This window comes from Alternaria incomplexa (assembly GCF_024043165.1).
Source record: "Alternaria incomplexa strain BMP 0042 chromosome Unknown scaffold_10, whole genome shotgun sequence".
NCBI lineage: Eukaryota > Fungi > Ascomycota > Dothideomycetes > Pleosporales > Pleosporaceae > Alternaria > Alternaria incomplexa.
The window spans coordinates 375,155-397,861 of NW_026249859.1; the positions used below are offsets into that span (position 1 = coordinate 375,155).

The following is a 22,707-nucleotide window of genomic DNA, read 5'->3' on the forward strand; positions in this document are numbered from 1 at the left end:
GTATTGTGAGGCGAGGGCGAAAGAAGGGAAGTTGGGTGAGACGGACGGGTTTAAGAGGCTGGAAATGGGGGCGACGCTTAGTGGAGTGCAGTTGTATGAGAGGTGTGGGTATGTGAGGAGTGGGAGGGTGGATGTGGTAACGTGTCCGAATGGGGAGGGGATTCGGATTTTGCATATGACTAAGGATTTGGATGGGGAGGAGGTAATAGATGGGGTCTGAGACAGGGCTGGGAAGGGGAGGGGGGAGTTGGTAAAGTGTAGACCTGAAGATACATTTTCGCGAACCGACCCTTTCCAAGGTTGTCACGATCGTGGTATTAGCCGTGACCTGTGAGCTTGTAAGCGAGATCTAAGGTGGTACTGTACACGGCGCAATGATGACCCGTGATAACGACTTCCTGCACGCTGGTGAAATGCGGTGATGTGTTGTCAAGGAAGCGTGAACCCTGCCGCTTTGGGTTAGTGGATGATGGACGCCTCGCGGTAAGGCACCCGATCGGGCGTATCTACTGCTTGTGGCGCTATGGTGCGGTCTTGATTGGGGTATCACAGGATAGAGCAGGAGAGGGTCACCTGAGTAAGAAGCTTGGTGGCTCGTATATCAAGTATGCGAGATCGTCCGGTTATTCGAATACACGTTCCCTGGTTCCTCTCTTTCGCAAATCACGCGTCAATTGTCATATATACGGCGCCGATATCAGGACGATAAACTTCACCTCAAGATCGAACACGCATATCAGCAGCATGTCCGATCCCAAAGCTGCCGCCTTGTCAACGGCGGTTGTCATCATCACCGTACCATCGGGTACATAGTCTCGCCGTCCACGTCTATCTGATAATGCCAGGATACGTGGCCCATGGCGGTAGCCTATCCGTCAAATTTGCTCATTATCGACTAAAACAGTCCTCCCAATATCGCGAGTACGCGGCCTTCGGGGAGCGTTGGTCTTCTCCGGTCAGGCGGTGACATGTGAAGTCACTCAAATCTGCCACGAGGATGCGAAGGCCAATGGCATGCGAAGCAATAATCATCACCGGGACAACAAGCTACCGGTACTACCGCTCCCCGCGGTCTGTCGGCGTTACGAACAGCGAGCGGGGTGAAGCATTTGGACTGAAGAAGAGGTCTAGGCGGAAGCGCTGGCAGGATTGGGTAGCAGCAATAAGAGCCATTGCGGCAATTCCTAACGACGCCGAAGTTGGGGGCGAGTATGTCAGTCACGGCTTCACTTGATGAAGCGGCAGGAAGCAGAAGTGTAAAGCACTTTTTTTTTGGAGGAGAGTAACTAGGATATGTTATCGCAAGAACGCACCAACGCAATGAAACCGAACGCATCCGGCTCTGATGCCCAATATCAATTCCGCTGCATCCTCCCAAAGACTCTCCATTTTGTCGTAATTTGATAAAGAAAAATTTCAACGCAAGCAGTGCACACGAGTCCATGACGCGTGATCCAGAGTTGCCTTCCAGTTAGACCAGAAGCCAACAACGCAAGTCATGACAGCCAGGGTATCAAAGAGTGAAGTGGGGGCTTTGTGCTGTGTCGTCGTAATCGTCGGCTGTGTGCATGAGTCGATTCGTGCCGATTCGTCTATGTGTCGTAACTCCAAATCCCAAGGACGCGAATAACTCCAAAGGAAGCCAATAACTCCAAAGGAAGCCAAGGCCCAGAACATAAAGTTAACAACCGGTACTCCACCGGAAAGGAGATCGACTCGGCCACAGATAGCTCGGTGACAGTTGTAGTAGCTAATAGTCACATTGGTTGGAAGCTGGACGTGCGCCAAATCGATGCGAAACCGGAAGTACTCCAAAGGTGAAAGCTGATCTGCAGACCGTGATGTCGAAGCGTGATTATCATAGTGTGAGGCTTTGTGCATGGGAGGAGATTGTTACGACTCTAGGAAGTCGTCCATCTCCTTCTCCAGGCCCTTGTTCCAGAGGTACTCGTGGTCTGGCTCGATATGGTAGTCCACAGGGAGGTAGACGTCTTCCATGGTGGGGATCTTGCAGACTTGGTCCATGGGGTACTGCTCGATGGCGGGGAGCTGGTTCCACATGAGACCCGGAGGACCCTCCTCGCGGGGAAGGGGAAGGAAGCGACCAACACCTGTCTTGGCTCGGTCATCGCCTTCCCACTTCATTTCAGCCATTGAAGGCCACGGAGCGATCTCGTCCTTGCCGTTCTCCCAGTCGTTGCACCAGATGGTTTGCTCACCTAGAGCGCGGCCGTAGTTTCCGATCTCTTCAAAGTTGCCTTCTAGACCGCACCTAGTGAGTGTCTTCTGGACGTCAGAGGAGATGGGGGAGGATATGAAACGGGCGTCTTCCTTGCTCTTGACCTGGTTTGCGAGCTTGTTCGCCTGCGATGCTAGCATGGCCTCTTTGTGAGCAACATAGTCGCTCAACTTCCACTTTGAGACCTCAGAGTTCTTGAAGAGTCGGCGCATTGCATTGCGAATCATGAGGAACTCTTGCTGGACCTGTGCGTCGGGGGACATCCATGTACGGGAGTTACGGTAACCACCCGCACCACCACCTCCTCGACCGTTGTAGCCAGCTCCGAACCGACTGTTGCTACCGAAACCACGACCAGAAGGGCTATAGACACTCGGCTCGTTGTGTTGCTTCTGTCCGCGCTGATAAGGGTTAGTGTAGCGGTCTACGGTGCTCGTGCGGAGATCAACACCACCGCCGCTGATGGCCAAACCGTTGAAGTTGAGGTTCTCTGGGCTGACAGGGCTATTGGGAGTCTCAAGACCATCGCCACTGGAGCGGACGTCGGAGCTCTCGTCATGAAGGGTATCGCCGCTAGAGTCGGATGTTGGAGATGTGACTTTGGTATCCTGGAGTTCTGGTGCAAAGCCCTTCTTGGGTGTCGCGACTGAGTCCCCAGTTACGACTTTGATAGGATCGACCATAGAAGGTGACATTGAACGATGTCTGATGGGGTGGTGTGGGAAGAAAGATAGGCGCTGAGGCTGTGCAATGTTTCAAACCCTGGAGGTAAAGGCCGACGGTATTCAACTTTGCGTGAGGCTGTAGCGTGTAGGTGATGTGTGGGTGCGGTAGAGAACAGCGATGTGTTGAGACTGTAAAGTGTAGGTCTGATAAAGCCAAGAGTGGTAATGGTATGAGCCCAAGCGGTTACGAGAGACTAGATCAATCTAGGTACTCCGACTATACACGAAGTTCTATTAGCAAAGATTCACTACACGTGCGCTGGTTCGGGTCAAGAGACAGCGTCACCGCCTTCGCGATGGTGGCCGATACAAGTTTGCTGCCCGAACACTTGGTTCGCGGATGAGATAGATAGCGCAGAATCTTCGGTCATCTGCGGGAGACCAGTAGACAAGGTCTGAGTCGACACCGCCCCGAAGTTTCGGAGAACGCGGCATCGATATGCAATGTGTTTGTCACGTACCTGAGAATCTGGGCCTTGCAAGTGCGGGGTTTACAAGATACCTAGGGAGATAGTGAGGCGCCAAGTTGTTGAACCCGAGCGCTTGTTCTGAACCTCAAAGTGAGCGAATGAGGCAGACCTGATTGCTCACATGAACAAGCTTACGATGAGTGTAGTTGGTAAGTTGAGTCGGTTATTTGGGGAGTTCTTGGGTATAAGAGGTTTGCTGACAGAAGTGTGTGTTATTGTAGCGCTGAAAGTTGCCTAATAAATGTCTTAGTTGCCATAGGTCCAGCCTAGCGATGATAGAAGGTGAGAATAAGAGCGTACTTTCTGCGTAATCGAAGTTATTGTACTCTCAGCGGTAGCCTGCGATATCGGTCACCGGGCTCAGGTACGTGTTCACCTGCTCGACCAGCGGTGTATTGAGCGGAGCGGGGACGGGGATGCGGTACGCTGTCGCGAGAGCGGTAATATTGGAAAACGATTGCGGTCTCTTCAGCTGTGCGCTCTCCAAACTGATAACAAAGTAGAGGACGAGAGGAGACGATTCGGGCGGGTGGTAACAAGTGCGGTCGATTCGAAAGCGAAGGGGTCTGATATGTACTGCGAGTGGTTAATAAAGTTACGTCACGTCGGGCAATGCAAAGTGCGAGCAATTGAGAGGTTCCGGAACGAGTATGGCGCGAGTGTAGTGAGCGAGTGGGCAAAGCGGAGTGGGTAAACAAGTGGTAATTTGCAGTTGGTGGGGTAAGGTGAGGTCTCTCATCACTGAGCACGGCCTGCACGGTCGAGTTGCAAAAACGACGCCTGGGCTCATCGTGGACGCGGAACGTGCTGGAAGCTCGTGTTCACCTCACCACTCTCCGGTCCTCAGCGAAAGCGAGAAACGAACGACAGGTAGCGACCAGCGCTATTAAGGAGAGGCAAGCGGACGATAATCATAGACGGTGACGGTGAACAATAGACGAAAGGGGTTCGGACGAAGAGATGGTGATTTGGAGGAAAGTCGAAGGCTCAGAGATGAGTTGCTGTTATATGTCTTGGTCAGCAGGAGATATGGGGAAAGCGCGCTCGGAATACGACAAGTGCGTCCAACTTGAGGAAGTGACTGCCGATGAAGGTTGTTGACAACGACAACCTTAGCAAGACTTATGCATCGTCATCTCATCCAGAGGCGTGTCGCACCTCGGAGCAGTGTCTTCGTACCATGTAACTATGAAGAGAAATAAACATCAGCGGCTCAGCAGTATATAGACCAACATCCATCAAGGTAATGCATATCGTGGAGCAGATTCTAGTGGACATTGAGATACTCAGTCATGCCATTCAACAACATGTCAGCAACATTCCACGGGATGAGACAAATGACAGAGGATGCGGCATTATGGAAGAATGGTTGGCTACATCGGCGTTGTGTAAGCTCTATGGTGGTGGCGGTATGAAGTTTTAAGGACGAGCGATGCGGAAGGCAAGTCAGTAAGCAAGAGGGCTCGTATCAATATGTACAGCATGTACAGCAGGGCCATGCAGAAAGATCTTGGACATCAGCAGTCGTCGTTGGCGTTGATGCAGTGCAGAAGAATGTTTGGAAACGGGATGGAGGAGATGAAGTTGGGACGACAGGGCCGTGTTTGAGCCTTCTTAGCGAATGTGGCTTGATTGGACAGAGGCCATCGTGCAGGAGCGAGCGGCGCATGGCTCCACACCAGCGCTACGCCGCAGCCACGCATGCGACTTGGCGTATTGATCAGATTCCTGGCTACGGTATCTTCACGGTCAAGCATGACGGCGCGTGACTTGGACACTCGTTCTATTTTGGAAGTCATCGAATGCGCAACATCTGGCGGCGCTGTTGATGGAATTTCTGGGTGTGAAGTTGGCTCTTGACAGCTGCAGAAGACCAGACTGGGTATGACGTCTTCGCTAGCTGCAGAAACGCGAAATCAAGGCATGACGGCGCCACAGGCCTTCGGACAGCCGTGCGGCGACGTGTTGCTACATAATGGCGGCGTCGCGCATCTCTCCGCGCCTTGAGCACCTCCTCTGCCAGCGACCGACGTTCAGAGGTCGTGTTCCCTTGCGCTCGACAACCCCATCCTGCGACGACCCCAGATGTCACGAGGTCGTGCGCCTGCCTTCCTCCACCGTCTGCGGGAATATCGCACGCCAACGAGCGCAAGCCGTGGAACAAAGGACACCCGGCTCGACTTGCGACAACCACTCGAGGACAACCTGGCCCAAAATAACAGACGCTGGCAGTTCGATCTGTTCTAGCGTCTTGTTTTGAGCCCTTTCCCAAAAATCGGCCTGACTGGTCGGGAGTGGCTTGCTCCACTTCTGCGGGCGCGTATTCGGGCCACCACCTTTCCTAGATTTGCCTGTTCTAACTTGAGCCTCACGATCGTGTATGCCCTGCTGAAACTCTCTGGTCGTGCAGGCCTCTTCTCGAGGTATCATTGGTACCTGGTGGGGAGGCCTGCTACTGGTCCTCGCTCTCTCGCGGTACGTGTATTCCAGTCATTTTACCCTAGTCGCTGTGAAGTAGATATTCACAGCGGTCTTCCCCACTCCAGGCTTCTTCACCTGGCTGCTTCACTACCACCTTTTCCTATTGCATTGTACGGAGCGTTGGGTTTTCCTATTGTTGTCTATTGTCTTCACATTGCAATACTTCGCCTAATACTTTTTCCTACGTCGCTACCTTGTCTCTGGAAGACATTCATGACCTAGCTGGCCTACTCCCACGACCGCACTTGTTTACTGCTTATCATCGATCCTGAACCTCAGAGTCTAATACGCCAGCCAGACCACGTTTCACAGCCATACATCTTCGCCATGGCTTCCTCCGCGAACCAACAGCAACTCTTTCCACCTGTGCCTCCATCTATGTCCGCTGGCGATAGTCATGAGATGCGAGACTACTACCCATCGCAAGATGCACCACGACCTACAATAAACCAGACACCAAACTTCAAACCATACCTCGGCCTTCGAGCTAGGCTCTCACAGATATGGATCAATCGCTGGACGATTCTACTGCTCCTAGTCCTTGTGCGACTACTCATCGCCATCGCAAGCACCGACGCAAGCCTCGTTTCCGCACGTCGGGAAGCCCTCAGTGCTTGCACCCAAGTCGAGAACATCGGCAGCTCCATGGCCTCCATGCCCCACTACATGGCCAAGGGCGTCAACGAAATGACAGCTTCTGGGGTTGAGAAGGCAATCAGTGGCCTCATGCAAATGCTCGAAATGAGCGTCACTGGTGTCGAAGAGATCATCCTCTTCGTCATTCACATGATGACAAGTACCTACCTCTGCCTTATCACCCTCGCTGTCAGCGGCAGCCTTCACGCCGCTGTGGAAATCGGCGAAGCTATCAACAAGCAGCTCAACGAAACCATCGAGTCTGTCACCGAAGACATGGGCGACGCCGTCAAGTCCGTTTCCGACGGCATCGACTCCATCATGGACAAGATCAACTTCAACCTCCCGGGATTCAACAAGCCAGAAATTAACCTGGACGACCAGATCAAGAAGCTCAAATCACTGGAGATGCCTCCTGATATGGCAGAGGGTCTCCAGAAGCTTAACAACTCCATTCCGAACTTCGAACAGGTGCAAAACTTTACGGATGGTATTATTCGCCTGCCTTTCGAAGAGGTCAAGAAGTTGATACGCGGCATGGACACTTTCGAGTTTGACCGCACAGTTCTTCCCGTGCCACAGAAGGAAGCACTAAGCTTCTGCTCCGACGGCAACTCGATCAACGAGTTCTTCGATGATCTGATCGAGCTGGCCTACAACGCACGGAAGATCGCGCTCGGTGTGCTCATCGTCGCCGCCATCCTTGTTTGCGTCCCGATGGCATGGATGGAGATGCGCCGCTACCGGAAGATGCAAGAACGTGCTGCTCTCTTCGCCGAGGGCCACGATGGTATGGACGTCGTTTATCTCGCGTCCCGGCCAACATCTTCTGGAATCGGCCTGTGGTTCGGCAGGCGCTTCGGCTCAGCTCGTCGACAAGCTGTCATGCGCTGGGCCTGGGCCTACGCCACCTCCATTCCCATGATGTTCTTGATCTCTCTGGGCATCGCTGGCCTTTTTGCATGCTTTTGCCAATATCTCTTGCTCAAGGCCATCGAAGACAAGACCCCAGAGCTCACGGATCAAGTCGCTGACTTTGCCGGAAAAGTCGTTGAATCGATGAACAACGCGTCCATGTCATGGTCTAACGGCGTTAACGGCGCCGTCGCTGACTTGGACAACACGATCAACGACGACATCTTCGGCTGGGTAAACACCAGTACGACGGCAGTCAACGACACTCTCAACTCGTTTGTGGATCAGATGAGCACCACGCTTAACGACACGTTCGGTGGCACTGTACTTTACGACCCGATCAAGGAAGTTCTCAACTGCCTGATCGGCCTGAAGATCGCCAGCTTCCAAAGTGGCCTCACTTGGGTCCAAGAGCACGCCCACGTCAACTTCCCTGGCGTTGCAAACGATACGCTATCTATTGGAGCCCTTGCTGAGCAAAGCAACTCAGACTCTGCCAACCAACTGCTCGCTGACCCCAACGGCAAAGCAAAGGACGAGATCACCGAAGCCGTCGAACGCGTGATTGACAAGCTGATGAGCGGCATTCAAACCGAAGCGCTCATCTCCACCGCCCTGATTCTCATTTGGCTCTTCATTGCCCTTGGTGGCCTTGTCTACGCTTCGACGCATCTCTTCCGCCGTGACGATCCAGAACTCGGACGTAATCCCTATGTCGTCGATCCCGCTTTCGACCGCGAGCCCAAGCCCAGCGCCGATTACCCCACCACCGCGCCGCCGCAATACGTGCCCAACGACTACAACGTGAATAAAGCAGCGCCTTACACGCTTGTACCCCGACCTTTTTCTACATTCGAATCTGGCGACAACATTGAGCCAGCAACAGAGAAGGTCGGCCGAGTTGGCTTACGCGCGGTGACCGACTCCGCACGCCCAGGGCATCTACGCACGAGCAGCCATGGTCAGCTCGCTGATCCCTCACCTGCCGACGACCGCTCCGGTCCGTTCTCCGACCCCCATCAATACACTCAGTCGCCCTATCCGCAGGAAAAACAGCAGCAGAACCCGTTCATCTAAAATCCGTATTCTGTCGAAAACATCTGTATGCCAGTCGCCAGCCACCTGACCTTTCGGCTTGCCTTCTGCGTCAACCGGCCAACGACTGGTCTTACTACTAGACAATCCTACGAACCTGACCGACCTGCGATGAGCCGTAATTGCTCAGACCGAACCTTGCGTTTGAAGTTTTCTTTTCCCCTTCCTTTCACGATGATGCGATAACACGCTCTCTGGGGAAGGGGTTCGGGCACATGCATACCGCGTTGATGAAGCTTGCTTCTCCGCTGTGCATGTGCCGGTGTTTTGATTCTTACATTTTGGCCTTTTTCTCAATATACCCCGATGTAATTCTCTTTGTGTTTATTTGTCTTGTGTTACTGCTCTCTCTTGCGAGTGCGTGTTGGATTGATATCCCCTCATCGCCAAAAGTTTGACAGCGAAGCTCTGCAGACAAACTACTTTTGTAACTTTCCATTACTCTCCTTGCTACTAGAGATGTCTTGTGTGTTTGTCTGCAGATGTCTTTCCATCAAATGATGAGGTTTTGTGTATATCTCCTTGAGTATGTCTGTTCCCGAGGTCCCTTACGCCCGATCCTCTGTCCAACCCTCCTACATCCCCGTTTCCCTTGCCCTTCATTCCCACACCTCGACGCTGCATCGCCGCCGCACCCCGCCTCGCCGTGGCTTGCCCGCTTGGCGCGCTGCACAGGCGACCTCTTGGTGTGCATGATGATTGTGGTTCGAGGCTGCAACGGGGGTAGTGCTGTGTTTGCTGGACACGAACCGGCAATATGTGGATATGACTCGCTCATTCGCCACGCCCCTCCGACTCCTGTTTTGGCTCACCAGCCCACTTCTGGCTTTGTATGCTTTGCACCCGTTGCTTGTGGCTGCGTGTTTGGGGGTCAAGAGGAGGGGTTGATGTGCTGATTGGTAACAAGCGTTGTGCTTTCCTCCTGTTTTCCTTTCTTCCAGTGCTTTCTGAGAGGGCCGCGTTGGGAGAGATAAGGAAGACATGTTGACGTTGAAAGCCGACATTTTTGTGTTTGTTTGTACGGGTGGAAGCATCCTCGTCCCTCTGGATGAAGGGTTGGTTTCTGCTGTGTTCTTTCTTTAGAACCGCCGCTTGAGTTGATCCTGGAGGCGCTTGCGCCCGGGACCTGTTATTGCAGGCGCTTTTTCTGGGATGGTGGTGGTTGCTGGATAGCCCGAAGGAACCCCACTCGAGTGGTGTGTCTGTGGGTGTGAAAAATGAGGGAGAGATGGTCCCGCCGCATGACGGGCCAACGGTAGAAATTTCAAATATCCTCCCTTATCCTGTTACTGCACAGTCATGTTTGAAGTTGTTTTCCCACTTGCTCAACCAGCAACACCCACTCTCATTCTGTATCTTGCTCAAATGCCTATTAACCGGGCGAGCATCTTAAGTAGATTAGATAGATTATCAATGCAAAGCATCCGATCTCGACATTGGCCTTCGAAAAGTGATTGCTTGTATCTGTTGGTTGAGCAGTCAAGTGTCCGAGAGTGATGTGGCTGCACGTGGCTGGCTGGACCCTGGCCAAAGCTCCGCGGCAATGACGATGACCGCCGAGCTCAAGGCGCATCCCAGGCACCCATGGAGCTTGCAGTAACCGTCGCATAGCGACATAACCATGGCCAAATGAAGTCGCAGTCGATACAATAGCCACAATGCTGTCTGCATTCACCGCCCGACCCATCGTCGAGCTCAAGCAGCGCGACAAGTCGAAGATCGAGTCCATCCTCGCATATGGTACAGCGCCAGCCTGCAGCATCTGCCCAGCTTACTAACACAACCAGGCGACCGCGTGCTCGTAGGCTTGAACACAGGCGCCCTACGCATCTACCGCGTAAACGACCAGATTGAGGATGTAGACGCCGACCGCAAGCAGAACGGCGACCCGAACGGCGAAAGCGAAGCGCCTGCCACGCCAAAAGCCAGACCCGCCGACCTTCTACGCGAAGAGGAGAAGTTCTCCCGACGCCCGATACAACAGCTGGCGATTATCAAGGAAGCGAATATCCTTGTCTCGCTGTCAGACAACTATGTCTCGATCCACGACATTCAGACGTACCAGTTGCAGGAGAAGCTTGAGAAGACACGGGGTGCGACTACGTTCGCTGCGGCAAGCAACATCGTCAAGGACCCCTCGACTGGCATTCCGTCCATCGTGAGCCACCTGGCTGTCGCCGTGAAGCGGAAGATCATACTGTGGACATGGCAGGACATGGAGCTGACGGGCGACGCGGTGGAGATCTCGCTCATTGCGTCCGTCAAGAGCCTGACATGGGCGACAGGCACCAAGATAGTCGCTGGCATGGACCCCGGCTTCGTGATGGTCAACATCGAGACGCAGGAGGTGCAGGACATCATCAAGCCAGGCGCGTTGGCTGAGAACGGGAGTCAGGGCGGAGCACGCTTCGGCGCTGTTTCGTCATCAGGCATGGGATACATGGGCATGGGTAGTTGGGTGCCGAAGCCGCTCGCGACACGACTTGGAGAGGGCGAGATGCTGTTGGCGAAAGACGTCAACAGCCTGTTCATCGATACGGACGGGAATGTCCTCGAGAAGCGACAAGTACCCTGGCACTCCGCTCCCGAGACCATCGCATATTCGTACCCATATATGCTCACGCTGCTACCCCCTTCGAAGGGCAGCCTGGAAGTCAGGAATCCGGATACCCTGAGCCTGCTACAAACAATCGCACTGCCCAATGTCAGCTTCCTCCACGTACCGCAGCCGAATATCAGCTTAGCCCATGCCGGAAAGGGTTTCCTCGTCGCGAGCGATCGATCGATATGGCGCATGGGAGCGCAGAGCTACGAGACACAGATTGATGAGCTGGTCGCTCATGGGCGTTACGACGAGTCGCTCAGTCTCCTCAACATGCTGGAAGATACTCTGCTTCTTGACAAGGAGGAGAGGGTGCGGGAGATACAGATACTGAAGGCGCAGGCCTTGTTCGACCGGAGGAAGTATCGCGAGGCGATGGAGCTGTTTGTCGACGCAAAGGCCCCGCCCGAGCGCGTCATCGCAATGTACCCCAGGTCTATCGCTGGTAACCTGGCACCAGAGGAGAGCGTCAAGGGTGATGGAAGCGTAGCGGATGAGGAAGAAGCAAATGGAGAGAAACCAACGAAAGAACAGGAGGAAAGCACACCCGCTCCTGTTGCTACGATCGGGCGGTCGATGATGGGCCGGTTTGGAGTTGGAGGCCACAAAAAGGTCGATTCAGACGCTGCATCTATTCGCACCAACTCTGCCAAAGACGATACTATGGAACCAGCGAGCGTAAAGAAGAGGCCAACCGACCCCTTCCAGCCCGACAAAGCGGCCGCGGAGAAAGAGTTCAAAGACTCTGTTCGAGCTCTGCAGTCTTTCCTCACGCAATGTCGCGTCCAGATAAAGCGCTACATCGACACGGACGGTAACCTCAAAGAACCCCTCCCCACACCTAGCGGCAGCCAACTCGAAGCCGAAAAGCCACCCTTCCACATCTTCATCGAACAATCCTCACTCCAATCTCCCGTCGATTGGAAAGCAAAACTGCTCGAAGTCGCTCAACTCGTCGACACAACCCTCTTCCGCGCGTACATGATCGCCAACCCCAGCGTAGCCGGCTCCCTCTTCCGGCTCCCCAACTTCTGCGAACCAGACGTCGTGCAAGAGAAGCTCTACGAAACAGGTCGCTACGCCGATCTAATCGACTTCCTCCACGGCAAGAAACTGCATCGCCAGGCCCTAGAACTACTCGAGAAATTCGGCAAGAACGAAGCCGACGAAGAAGTGTCACCTGCACTGCAAGGACCGCAAAGGACGGTGGGGTATTTACAGGCTTTACCTCCCGAACTCATCGACCTCATCCTCGAATACGCAGAATGGCCCCTCCGCACCGACCCCAACCTCGGCATGGAAATCTTCCTCGCCGACACCGAAAACGCCGAAACCCTGCCTCGCGACCGCGTTCTCGAGTTTCTGCAAAACATTGATTTGAAACTGGCGGTTCGGTATCTCGAACACATCATCGAGGAGCTGAATGACCTGAATGTGGATTTCCACCAGAGGCTTGTGGATTTGCTGTTGGAGAGGTTGAAAGGAGACAAGGGGGAAGGGGAGGGACAGGGAAAGTTTGAGAGTGAGGAGGAGAAGAGGGATTGGAAGGAGAGGTTGGAGGTGTTTTTGAAAAAGGGGAATGCGCAGTATAATCGGTATAGGGTGTTTCAGCAGCTTCCTGCGAATGGTATGTTGGTTACTGATACTGATATGAGGGGAAGGTTGAAATATGGAGTTGTTTTTGCTAACGAGAGGTACAGATCCGGATTACTACGAAGCGAGAGCTATTGTGCTGAGTAAAATGGGGAGTCACAAGCAGGCATTAGCGATTTACGTGTTCCAGTTGAAGGATTACCAGAAAGCTGAGGAGTACGTCCCTTCCTTTCCTTTCCACTCCCCTTCCCCTCCACCACTCCACTCTTAAGAAACAACCAACTAACACATCACACCACGCAGATACTGCAACCAAGTCTACACCGCACCCCCCACCTCCACCACCTCCCCCTCCCCTCCCTCACGCCCCCACTCCCCCCTCACAACCCGCGGCACAATCGAAGACACCGACCTCTCAATCTACCACGTCCTCCTCTCCCTCTACCTCCAACCCCCACCCCCCCACCCCCCAAACTGGCCCCCGGCCTTATCCCTCCTGTCAAAACACGGCGCCCGCCTCCCCGCCGCCACGACCCTCGATCTCATCCCCCCTTCTCTCCCCGTTAAGGACCTAGAATCTTATTTCTTCGGGAGAATCCGGAATGCGAATTCGCTGTTGAATGAAGAGAGGATCACAGCGAGGTTGAGGGGCGTGGAGAAGGTGTGTGTGGAGGCGGCGGTGCTGTTGGGGGGCGAGGAGAAGAGGGATGCGTATGGCAGGTTGGTGCCGGGCGGGTTGAACAGGAGGGTGGTGATTGATGAGGAGAGGCATTGTGCGGTTTGTCATAAGAGGTTTGGGGGGAGTGCGATTAGGGTGTTTCCGGATAATGGGGTTGTGCATAGTGGGTGTGCTAGGGGGGGTGTTGGTGTTGGTGGTGGTGGTGGGTTTGGAGGGAGTACGGGGAGGAGGACGGGGGGTGCGGGGTGGCGGTAGGTTTGGTCTTGTCGTGTGGTATAGTATAGCCCAGAAGAGGTTGTCGTTAAAATGTATATCCGTCAAGAATGCGCTTCTTCATGCAAGAGACTCTCAGTCTTCATCAACGACTTCCTCGCCATATGTCTCCTCGTCTTTTGCGTCGTCGGCGGCTTTGTCGTCGGCCATTTTTTGCGTTAGGAATGCGTTTACGTCTGCCTGGAGGGTCTTGAGGGACGAGGAGAGGGCATCGAGATATGCGACGCGATCGGTGGTTGTGGGTGGTGAGGCGAGTGCGGGGAGTTCGGAGGTGAAGGTTTGGGGGTCCGAGGTCGGGGATGTGTAGGTCGCTGTTAGAGAGGGCATGTTGGGTGGTGAGTTCCAGCGGGTGGTATCTTCTGAGTAGGGGTGGATATGTTATTGGTGTATTGAGTGTTGGAGTGAAGGAGTTAGTTAATTGAAGATAGGCGGGGTCAAGCGGCTCGGGGTGGAGACAGCACGGCCACGCGACGTCGATCCATCAACGGTGCATGTAACAGTGGCAGTGACACCTCCACCTGCGCTTGGATAACGCTGTATCTGCTACTATCTCCATGCAGGCCATGCGGGAATACGACTAGACACGAGTTTCTGCTTCCCTCGTCCCCACATTCACTTTCCATCCGTCCCGTGTGTTTGGCCAGGCCTACAGCCACCGCCTCTACACCCTGTCCCTGCAAACAGCCACACTGTCGCAAAAGCAACCCACGCGGTAATACGAGAGGGCCTGCAGTGCGACGGCCCACGATGGCGCCCTCTTCACCCCCTCCCCAGACGCCATCCATCCACACGCCCTCGATTCACCGCCCCTCGCTCGACGACTCCGACTCGGACGGCTCCCACGCCACGCTGCAGCAGCAACAACAACAACAACAACAGCGCCGCTCTCCCCTGCCCACCTCGATACTCTCGCCCTCGTCCGCAAAGTCGCCGACGTCAGCAGACTCGCGCGGCGCCCCAGCGCAAAACTACTCGCGTCCCGGCATTGTGCGCGATGCAACACAGAGCCAGAGTCACATTGGCGCGCATCTAGGACACCGCCCCCGCCAGCGCTCCCAGGGCTACTTCGAGCCCAGTCTGAGTTCCATGAAGGAGGGCTCTATACGGGACCGCGACAATACCATGGCCTCGCAGACCCATCTTACCGCCTCGCAGATCGCCGCCCAGGCCGCATATGCCTCGAACCCCCAGCACAATCGCAAGCGCTCCACCACGATACCCGCTCCGAACGAAGCTGCGCCTGCAGGACGGGGCCAGCCCATGAGTCCGCCGCCTGTGCCGGCGCAGGTCACGTTTAGGACGAATGGCATTACGTACTCGAATGGTGTCGGGGGAGGCAGGATGGCCGCCACGAGCGCTGCGAACGCGGCGTTTCCACGGAGTCCGCTCAACTCGCCTGGCATTGAAGGGACACAACAACCACACGCGTCGCCTAAGTTGGTGTCGACGCCCGAGCCACCGCAGCTGCAGAAGCCAAAGGAGGGGAAGAGCAGGATAGGCGGGAAGCTGTTCTCGTCCAAGCCGAAGAACATCAAGGTGGATAATAGGTTGGATGGCAAACACCAGGCGCTACCGTCGCCGGGCAAGATTGGCATCGGCATTCATAGCTCACAGGCGCTGAATCGCATGATGATGGCGGGGTCGACGACGAGCTTGGTTGATTCGGCGACAAATAGCAGTAATGCTTCCTTGTACTCTTCTGCCAACGCGTCGACATCCACGCTAGTACCTCCACGGAATGATTCTCTACCCGAGAGGAAAGAGGAGAAGCATAAACACCACTTCTTGTCACGACAGAAGAACAAGTTGAAAGACCAGGATGGCTTCGCACTGCCATTGTCGTCTGCGAGCAGTAATTCCAAGCCTACAAACCCTAGCGCACCAGAGCCGCTGTATTCCTTCGCCGCGCCTTCATCGCCAGGGCATTCAAGTAGTTTTGCAAATTCAGTAACCGGTCTAGATCTCCGGCATGGAGGACGCCATCTCCGACGAGCGAAGAAGGAAGAGAAGGCCGCCGCATTTCTAGACGCGCAACTCGAACCCCCATATCGAGAGCGGAACCAGTCGTTTAGCACCGAGCGATCAGAATGGCCGTCTCTAGCCAGCAGCATAACCACAACCCCCAACATGAGCACGCCCAGCCAAACTATCTCTCACACAACAGAGATGCTTCACCTGGGCAGCTCCTTCGGCATCAACGGCCTCTCGCCCGACGACGCCTGGCCACTCTTAAAAGCACGAGTACTCTTAATATTCGAAGGAGAAGACCCGCGACCCCCCGTCGAAGATTTCAACGCCCTAGTAACCGTGCACATAAAACGCTGCATCCACAAACGGTCCCCCATAATCCTCATCGAAGACCTAAACGAACTCCTCCAAACCGGCTTCGGCTCTCTCGACCAAACCCTCCGCCACGTCCCCGACGACCGCCTCATCCCACACCTGGTAGAAATGTGGCTCGTAGTCTTCACCACCATCCTCCCCTTCCTGCAAGCCGTCTTCCTCCCCCTCGACCTCGAGTTCAGAGGCAGCGGCATCATGACGAGTGCCCAGGCAGGCGAGTTCTGGGGCGTCATGTTGCCTGACGAGATGAATACGAAGAGTCCGGAACATAGGAATATACCTATACTTGGGGAGCTGGAGGTTAGGAGGATTACGCTGCTTATGTTTAGGGATATTGTTATTCTGCCGAGGTATGAAGCGCTTATGGCGATTTTCTCGCGGCTTAGTCTGGAGAATCTTAATGCGGGGTTGGAGAGTCCGAGTCCGATTCCGGATCATAGGCCGGGGACTGCGGGGAGTGGGTTTGGGGGCGCGGGGGAGAGACAGAGTGGAGGGGGGGAGATGGGGAGTCTGAATTCGACGAGTACGTCGAGTGCGGGCTATCTGGAGAGTACGACGAGTATGACGAGTTCGACATTCGCAAACAGCACACGCTCACGCGCAACATCGAACACATCCGCCGGCTCCTTCTCCTCAAACCCATCCTCCCACCCGCCTCCCCACTACCACCCCCAATCACTCAACCACCCTACCTCCTCCTCAAACGCCCAACACGCCCTCCACCCAACGATCTCCCACCTCCACCCACCCCCAACATCCCACGGCAACTTCACATCCAACGCCCCCTCCTCCCTCCGCCAAACCCCCATGGACAGCACCAAAGTCACCGAAACAGTCGGCCGCATGCTGCAATGCGTGTCCGTACTCGTCTCTCTACAGTCTAGCGATGATGCGCAGGAGAAAATTGGGCGCCTGAATAAGGAGTTGAAGTATAATTGGTTGGGGAGGGGGAGGACGGGGAGGCAGAGACAGGGGTTTGTGGGGCCGAGGGGAGGGACGAGGACGGGGTTGGGGATGGGTGTAGGGATGGGGAATGTTGGGGGAGGGGGTCTGAGTGTGGCTGGGGTGGGTGCGTAGGCGGAGGGGAGGATGGAAAAGGTTGGATAGGTGGTGTTGTATGTGTACGTTTTGTGTCTTGTTCTTTCTTGTGTTTGGGGGATACGTCTGCGGGTTGCGTGTGTAGACCGACGGTGGCGTTTATGCCTTTTCTTGTTGTTCCTCTTTTCCGGAATGTACGATTGCGAGATGTATACGACATCACATGTTCGACGAAACCCAATGGATATGCAAACAAGCAAACCCACAACCCTTACTTCCCACACCAACCCCTATCACCAAGGCAACTCCTCCCCATTCCTATGGAAAAACTTCCCTGTACACTCTATCCCCTTCCCCCTCAACACATCCCACAGCCCCCTCGCCGCTTCATCCGGTTCCACCGCCCCTGGCACATCTGCTCCTTCCTTGTGTCGCGGATCTAGATCCGTCTTCACAATTCCCGGATGCAGCACCAACACCACCACACCATCCTCTCTCAAATCCACACTCAAACTCTTAAACAAACTATTCACCCCTGCTTTACTCGCGCGATACGCGTACTGGCCTCCCGACGAATTATCCTTCATGCTACCCACACGACTCGACACCACTGCAATCTTCGGGGAAGACGCCTTGAGTATATTGGGCAAGAGCGCTTGCGTCAGGAGCAGCGGGCCGAAAGTGTTCACCGCAAACGTTCTCTGCAGTCCATCCAAATCAACCGTGCGGAGCGCATCGTCCTCAGGTCTTTCCATGACACCAGCGACATGGAGGACGAGGTCGAACGGTGTGTCTGCGCCGATGCACTGGGCAAAAGACTGGATTGATAAAAGGGAGGAAACGTCGAGCTGGTGGGTTTCGCAGGGAAGCGAGGTTAGGGCGGGACCGAGGGTTTGGTCTGTTGCTAGTACGGTGTAGTTCTGGATGGGGGCTTGTTAAGCTGTTGAAGGGAGAGGGGGATGGAGATGGGGGTTTTTGCTGACTTCGTTGATGAGGATTTTGGCGAGGGCGTGGCTGATGCCGGAGTTTGCGCCTGTTATGAGGGCTGTTGGCATGGTGGTTGTGATGGCAATTTTGGTGTTAGTCTGGTTGAAACTCTAGTTTAAGGAGGATGGAAGGATCTAGTGAAATCGGATATTGTTCGCTATCTAGATTTCTACGTCGAGATGATGGACGTTGTTATACATGTAGAATATGGCCTATGACGTTGATGACGTCTATCTTACAACGCAGCGATCTTGTCGTTACTACTGTATCTAGTGACCGTGAGATGAGTGTGCTAGGTGCTTCATTCGTGACATGCAAGATCACAACAATTTCAAGGCCAAGTAAAGTGGATGAATCTGTTTTGAATGGCTCGTGGTAGTCTCAATGGCCGCGCGATACCGAATCTAGCTAGTCCACACTCCAGTGTCCAGCAGCGGGGATCTTGCGACCTACCCAACAGCCCAACGCAAAAGAACCACCACTCAATGCGCAAACCGAAAGTCCAACCGCCTATTCCCCTCATCCTCCGTAGTCTCCAAATACATCTCCTTCTCCTCCCTTGTCATACCCTCCCAAACCCCATCCCTCTTCCTATTAACATTCACATAATACACCTTCGCCCCAACAAACAGCACAAAATTATACGCACAAATCGCAAGTAGGACCTTATTCCCCCTCCGATAAAGCGGCTTATCGTCGTCTCGATAAATATTCTGACTGATAATACTACTCGCCTGGACACACATATTGTACAGCGCACTCGCCACCGTGCGCGTGCGCACTGCACCAGCGTTGCGCGATGTGATGGCGACGAGGATAGCGTGGATATATGGGTGTCCGACGAGGAGGGTTGAGAGGACCCAGCGTGACCAGGGCGACGCGGTTGCAGGGAGGAGTTCCAGCGCGATGAGTAGGGGTAAGGCCCAGATCTGCGATATCAGGCCGACGACGAAGCGTTGGTTGAAGCGCTCGGATATGTAGGTCCAGAAGAGGAGTTGTAGGATGAAGAGGACGTATGCGGGGATCTGGGGTGTGTTAGTCGTAGTAAGGAGATGGGGAGATGGGAAGGGGGTGCTGACGGTGAGGAGATTGGTTTCGAAGGTGCCGAAGCCGAGGGAGCGGAGTTGGAGCGTGAGATATGCTGTTGAAGGTGTGGTTGGTATTGTCCATGATAAGCCGAGTAGGTAGATTGGCCACATGTGATAGTCCCTGAGACAGTCCCACAGCATGCGGAAGCTTAGACCTTGTCTGTTGTGCATGTCGCCTTTGCTAGGGTCATCCCTCAGTATGCGGTTGACCATGATCTTCTCTTCTCTCTCATTGAACCATCCGTCTTTTCCACGGAACGGATTCCACGCCTTACTCGCAGTCTGTGTCGGACTGGGTGGCAAGTAAAACCAAGATGCAATACCGATGCAGCCTGTCAACATACCCTCGAGAGCGAATAGCCAACGCCATCCCTCCATGCCATTGTGTCCGCGCAGACGCAAGATCCCAAAGGCGAAGAAGGCAGAGACAATCTGAGTAGACTGGTAGCTCACCCAGAACCAACTCAACCGCCCAGGTAACTCCCACCCAGTGTAGAAGTAACTCAGGTAAAGAATATTATCAGGAATAAACCCACCCTCAACCAACCCCAGCAGCGCGCGGCAAGCAAAGAACGAACTACGTCCACTCAGGAAAGCTTGAAAGCTGGCCACGAGACTCCAGCTGACCATCTGAACGGGAATCCAGTTATCGGGTCCAAGCTTCTTGCTGATGAGTTGCGAGGGTAGTTCAGCGCATAGGAAGCAGAGGTAGAAGATGGTCTGCCCGTAGTTGTAGTCGTTGGTGTTCATGCCGAGGTCGTCGAGCATGTTGTCGCTCAGGGCTTGCGATATGTTGCCTCGGTCGAGTTGGAGGGCGAAGAACATTAGGCAGGCCCAGGTGCAAATGCGCTTGTCGATCTGGGGGTAGGTCAGCGTGGGCTTCGTTGATCCTTGAAGAATGATATTGTTTACCTTGCGCACGAGACGCTTTTCTTCCGGCTTGTCCCAGACGAAGTCCGGATCGTATCGATGGATGCCTTCGTAGGAATCGACGGGCCTGTTTCGGTCTTTTCCGATGTCTGAAGATATGAAGGTCGTGCCATATCTTGTTTTGGTACCGGATGTGCTGGCTGCCGTGTCGCTGTTGTTGTCGCTTTCCGCAGTGTCGAGAATCACTTTGCTATCGACGGGGTAGTCGTCAGCAGTATCATTGGCGACCATCTTGAAACTTGAGCTGCTCTTCAAGGTCAATGAAGTACTCTCATATTGAGAATGCTATGAGGATGCGCTCTCATTATATCTGTAGGCCCTCTCTCGCTCGTTGACCCACGCGATAACCATCCCATGCGCAGAGCTTCTGGACGTGCATCGTTCAGAGGAACAGTTTCGCAATTTTGCTAGCGTTGCAACGCACAATGACCGTGTATCCACCGACTGTCAATGCATCTTCGCCATCTTTGCGCCTCTCGGTTACACTTGGATTCCGATACTGGCCGCGGAACTGACAGCGGCAATCGTGCCGCCAAATCTAACGAGCACGCAAACAGTGGATATTATTTCGCAGCGGGGTCGAGCGGTTCTGTGCAGCATATCTGGAGTTGATTCGTCATAGCTTCTTTCGATGATGGATTGCGTGATTGGCTGGGGTGTTGGCGACATAGATATGGAACACCATATCCGCCGCTACTGCAACGGTGCGTTCGGAGATAACACTGACGCCAGAGTCTTGGTATATTCGACATCGCGTGGGATGGTTCGGTTGCAAGAAGCCTTGCACAGGTCGTTGGTCTTTGCTACTCGCGGTTAGTCTGGTGTAGGAAGAAAGTATGAAGCAATACAGTGCATGCTTGATGCAATATGATCGCACGCTGATTGATCGGGGTATATCGCGGCAGTGAACCTCACTGGATCGCCAAGATAGATTACTTGACTGCGACATCCGATGATTGTGGCAACTTGGTGTTGAGTTCGCAAGAGCGGGGTTGCGCGTAGCCAATGTCGAGTCGCAATGAAGCATTGCTACTCACATTTATGGTGCGATTCGTACATATAAGGTCGCCTCATAGGTGATGTGATAGACTTCCAAATTGACGCTCCTCACCATCACCCTAAGTGATATCGTTGGATACCAACATGGCTCCCGCACTCATCGAAGAGGTCACCGAACAGACTACTGTCGGCTACAAGTCTGGAGTTGGTCAGTACAAAGAAGCTGCCTTTGGTGGCCCGAAGGTCTTCCAAAAGGAACTCGAGCTGCGCGGGACTGATAAGCATGCACCTGCCAAGTATCCGCACTACCTCCCGACTTGGGACAATGAGAAGGGCAGAAAGTGAGTATCGACATACCGTCAATGGTGCCGGAGACTAATCAGCGGCTCAGGTACCCACCATGGGAGCCATTCGAGCACACTGAACACGGAAAAGATGCCGACCCTTCGTTCCCTAACCTCTTGGCGAACGCGACTGTCGCCGACATTACAGCAAACATCGGCGCTGAAGTCCATGGTATCCAGCTAAGCAAGCTGACGGATGCCGGAAAAGATGAACTCGCACTGTTCGTCGCCCAGAAAAAGGTCGTAGCGTTCCGCGATCAGGACTTCGCAGACATCCCAATCAAAGACGCACTCGCTTTCGGTGGATACTTCGGTCGACACCATATCCATCCTACATCAGGTGCTCCTGAGGGCTATCCTCAGGTCCATCTCGTCCACCGAGGTACCGACGACACCACGGCGCGAGACTTCTTTGAAGAGCGGACGAACTCGATTACCTGGCATTCAGATGTGACGTATGAAAAGCAGCCACCCGGTACTACATTCCTGTATGTCCTTGATGGGCCAGCGGCGGGGGGTGATACTTTGTTCGCAAACCAAGCAGTAGCGTATAACAGACTCTCGCCAGAGTTCAGGAAGCGACTACACGGCTTGAAAGTCGTTCACTCAGGTAAGCCTCGACACCGAACAACAAGACATGTGAAGTGTTAACACCATCTCAGCCGTCGAGCAAGCCGACAACAGCAAGAACCGCGGCGGCATCGTGCGTCGCGACCCAGTAACCTCAATCCACCCGCTCGTGCGGACACATCCTGCGACAGGCGAGAAAGCGCTCTTCGTGAACCCGCAGTTCAGCCGACGCATCGTAGGCTTCAAGAAAGAGGAGTCGGACTTCTTACTCAACTTCCTGTACGATCATATCGCGAAAGGACAGGACTTCCAGGCACGCGTCAAGTGGGCGCCGGGTACGGTTGTGGTTTGGGATAATCGCGTTACGGCGCACAGTGCGTTGCTCGACTGGGATGATGGCGCGCGCAGGCATTTGGCGAGGATTACGCCGCAGGCTGAGGCGCCGTTTGAGACCGATGTGGAGGAAAAGAAGGCGGCTGGCTTTGAGTATTAGTTGAATCAGCGTAAGATGATAGATGAAGTTTTTGTTGCCCTCGAGAGTTGACATGTTGACAAAGGGCGAGGTTGGAAAAGGAAGGAGACACGCCAGATCGCATACGTCATAGTTGGCGCGGAGGAGAGCCCGCGAACGCGTACTTGCCCAGAACACCCCTATCAACGGAAAACCTAGGCCCGTACCTCTACAGAGTACAACTAAAAT

At 54.2% G+C, this 22,707-nt stretch overlaps 7 protein-coding genes across 7 annotated transcripts; 4 read left to right on the forward strand and 3 right to left on the reverse strand.

The window, feature by feature from the left end:
* Positions 1-1,893: 1,893 nt before the first annotated feature.
* Positions 1,894-2,934, reverse strand: J4E90_007007 (uncharacterized protein; the record flags this gene model as incomplete). The annotated part of the gene is made up of 1 exon (XM_051436549.1): positions 1,894-2,934. The coding sequence occupies one exon, from the start codon at positions 2,932-2,934 to the stop codon at positions 1,894-1,896; it is 1,041 nt and encodes a 346-aa protein (XP_051289295.1).
* A 3,308-nt stretch (positions 2,935-6,242) lies between these two features.
* On the forward strand, positions 6,243-8,543 carry J4E90_007008 (uncharacterized protein; the record flags this gene model as incomplete). Its single annotated transcript, XM_051436550.1, has 1 exon — positions 6,243-8,543. One exon carries the CDS (start codon positions 6,243-6,245, stop codon positions 8,541-8,543), a length of 2,301 nt encoding a protein of 766 aa, XP_051289296.1.
* A 1,676-nt stretch (positions 8,544-10,219) lies between these two features.
* Positions 10,220-13,690, forward strand: J4E90_007009 (uncharacterized protein; the record flags this gene model as incomplete). The annotated part of the gene is made up of 4 exons (XM_051436551.1): positions 10,220-10,301; positions 10,349-12,790; positions 12,864-12,972; positions 13,060-13,690. The coding sequence occupies 4 exons, from the start codon at positions 10,220-10,222 to the stop codon at positions 13,688-13,690; spliced, it is 3,264 nt and encodes a 1,087-aa protein (XP_051289297.1).
* A 93-nt stretch (positions 13,691-13,783) lies between these two features.
* J4E90_007010 (uncharacterized protein) lies at positions 13,784-14,035 on the reverse strand (the record flags this gene model as incomplete). Its single annotated transcript, XM_051436552.1, has 1 exon — positions 13,784-14,035. One exon carries the CDS (start codon positions 14,033-14,035, stop codon positions 13,784-13,786), a length of 252 nt encoding a protein of 83 aa, XP_051289298.1.
* Positions 14,036-14,455: 420 nt separating this feature from the next.
* On the forward strand, positions 14,456-17,128 carry J4E90_007011 (uncharacterized protein; the record flags this gene model as incomplete). The annotated part of the gene is made up of 1 exon (XM_051436553.1): positions 14,456-17,128. The coding sequence occupies one exon, from the start codon at positions 14,456-14,458 to the stop codon at positions 17,126-17,128; it is 2,673 nt and encodes an 890-aa protein (XP_051289299.1).
* A 1,430-nt stretch (positions 17,129-18,558) lies between these two features.
* J4E90_007012 (uncharacterized protein) lies at positions 18,559-20,325 on the reverse strand (the record flags this gene model as incomplete). Its single annotated transcript, XM_051436554.1, has 3 exons — positions 18,559-19,101; positions 19,156-20,022; positions 20,077-20,325. The coding sequence occupies 3 exons, from the start codon at positions 20,323-20,325 to the stop codon at positions 18,559-18,561; spliced, it is 1,659 nt and encodes a 552-aa protein (XP_051289300.1).
* A 912-nt stretch (positions 20,326-21,237) lies between these two features.
* On the forward strand, positions 21,238-22,500 carry J4E90_007013 (uncharacterized protein; the record flags this gene model as incomplete). The annotated part of the gene is made up of 3 exons (XM_051436555.1): positions 21,238-21,434; positions 21,485-22,047; positions 22,100-22,500. The coding sequence occupies 3 exons, from the start codon at positions 21,238-21,240 to the stop codon at positions 22,498-22,500; spliced, it is 1,161 nt and encodes a 386-aa protein (XP_051289301.1).
* Positions 22,501-22,707: the final 207 nt, after the last annotated feature.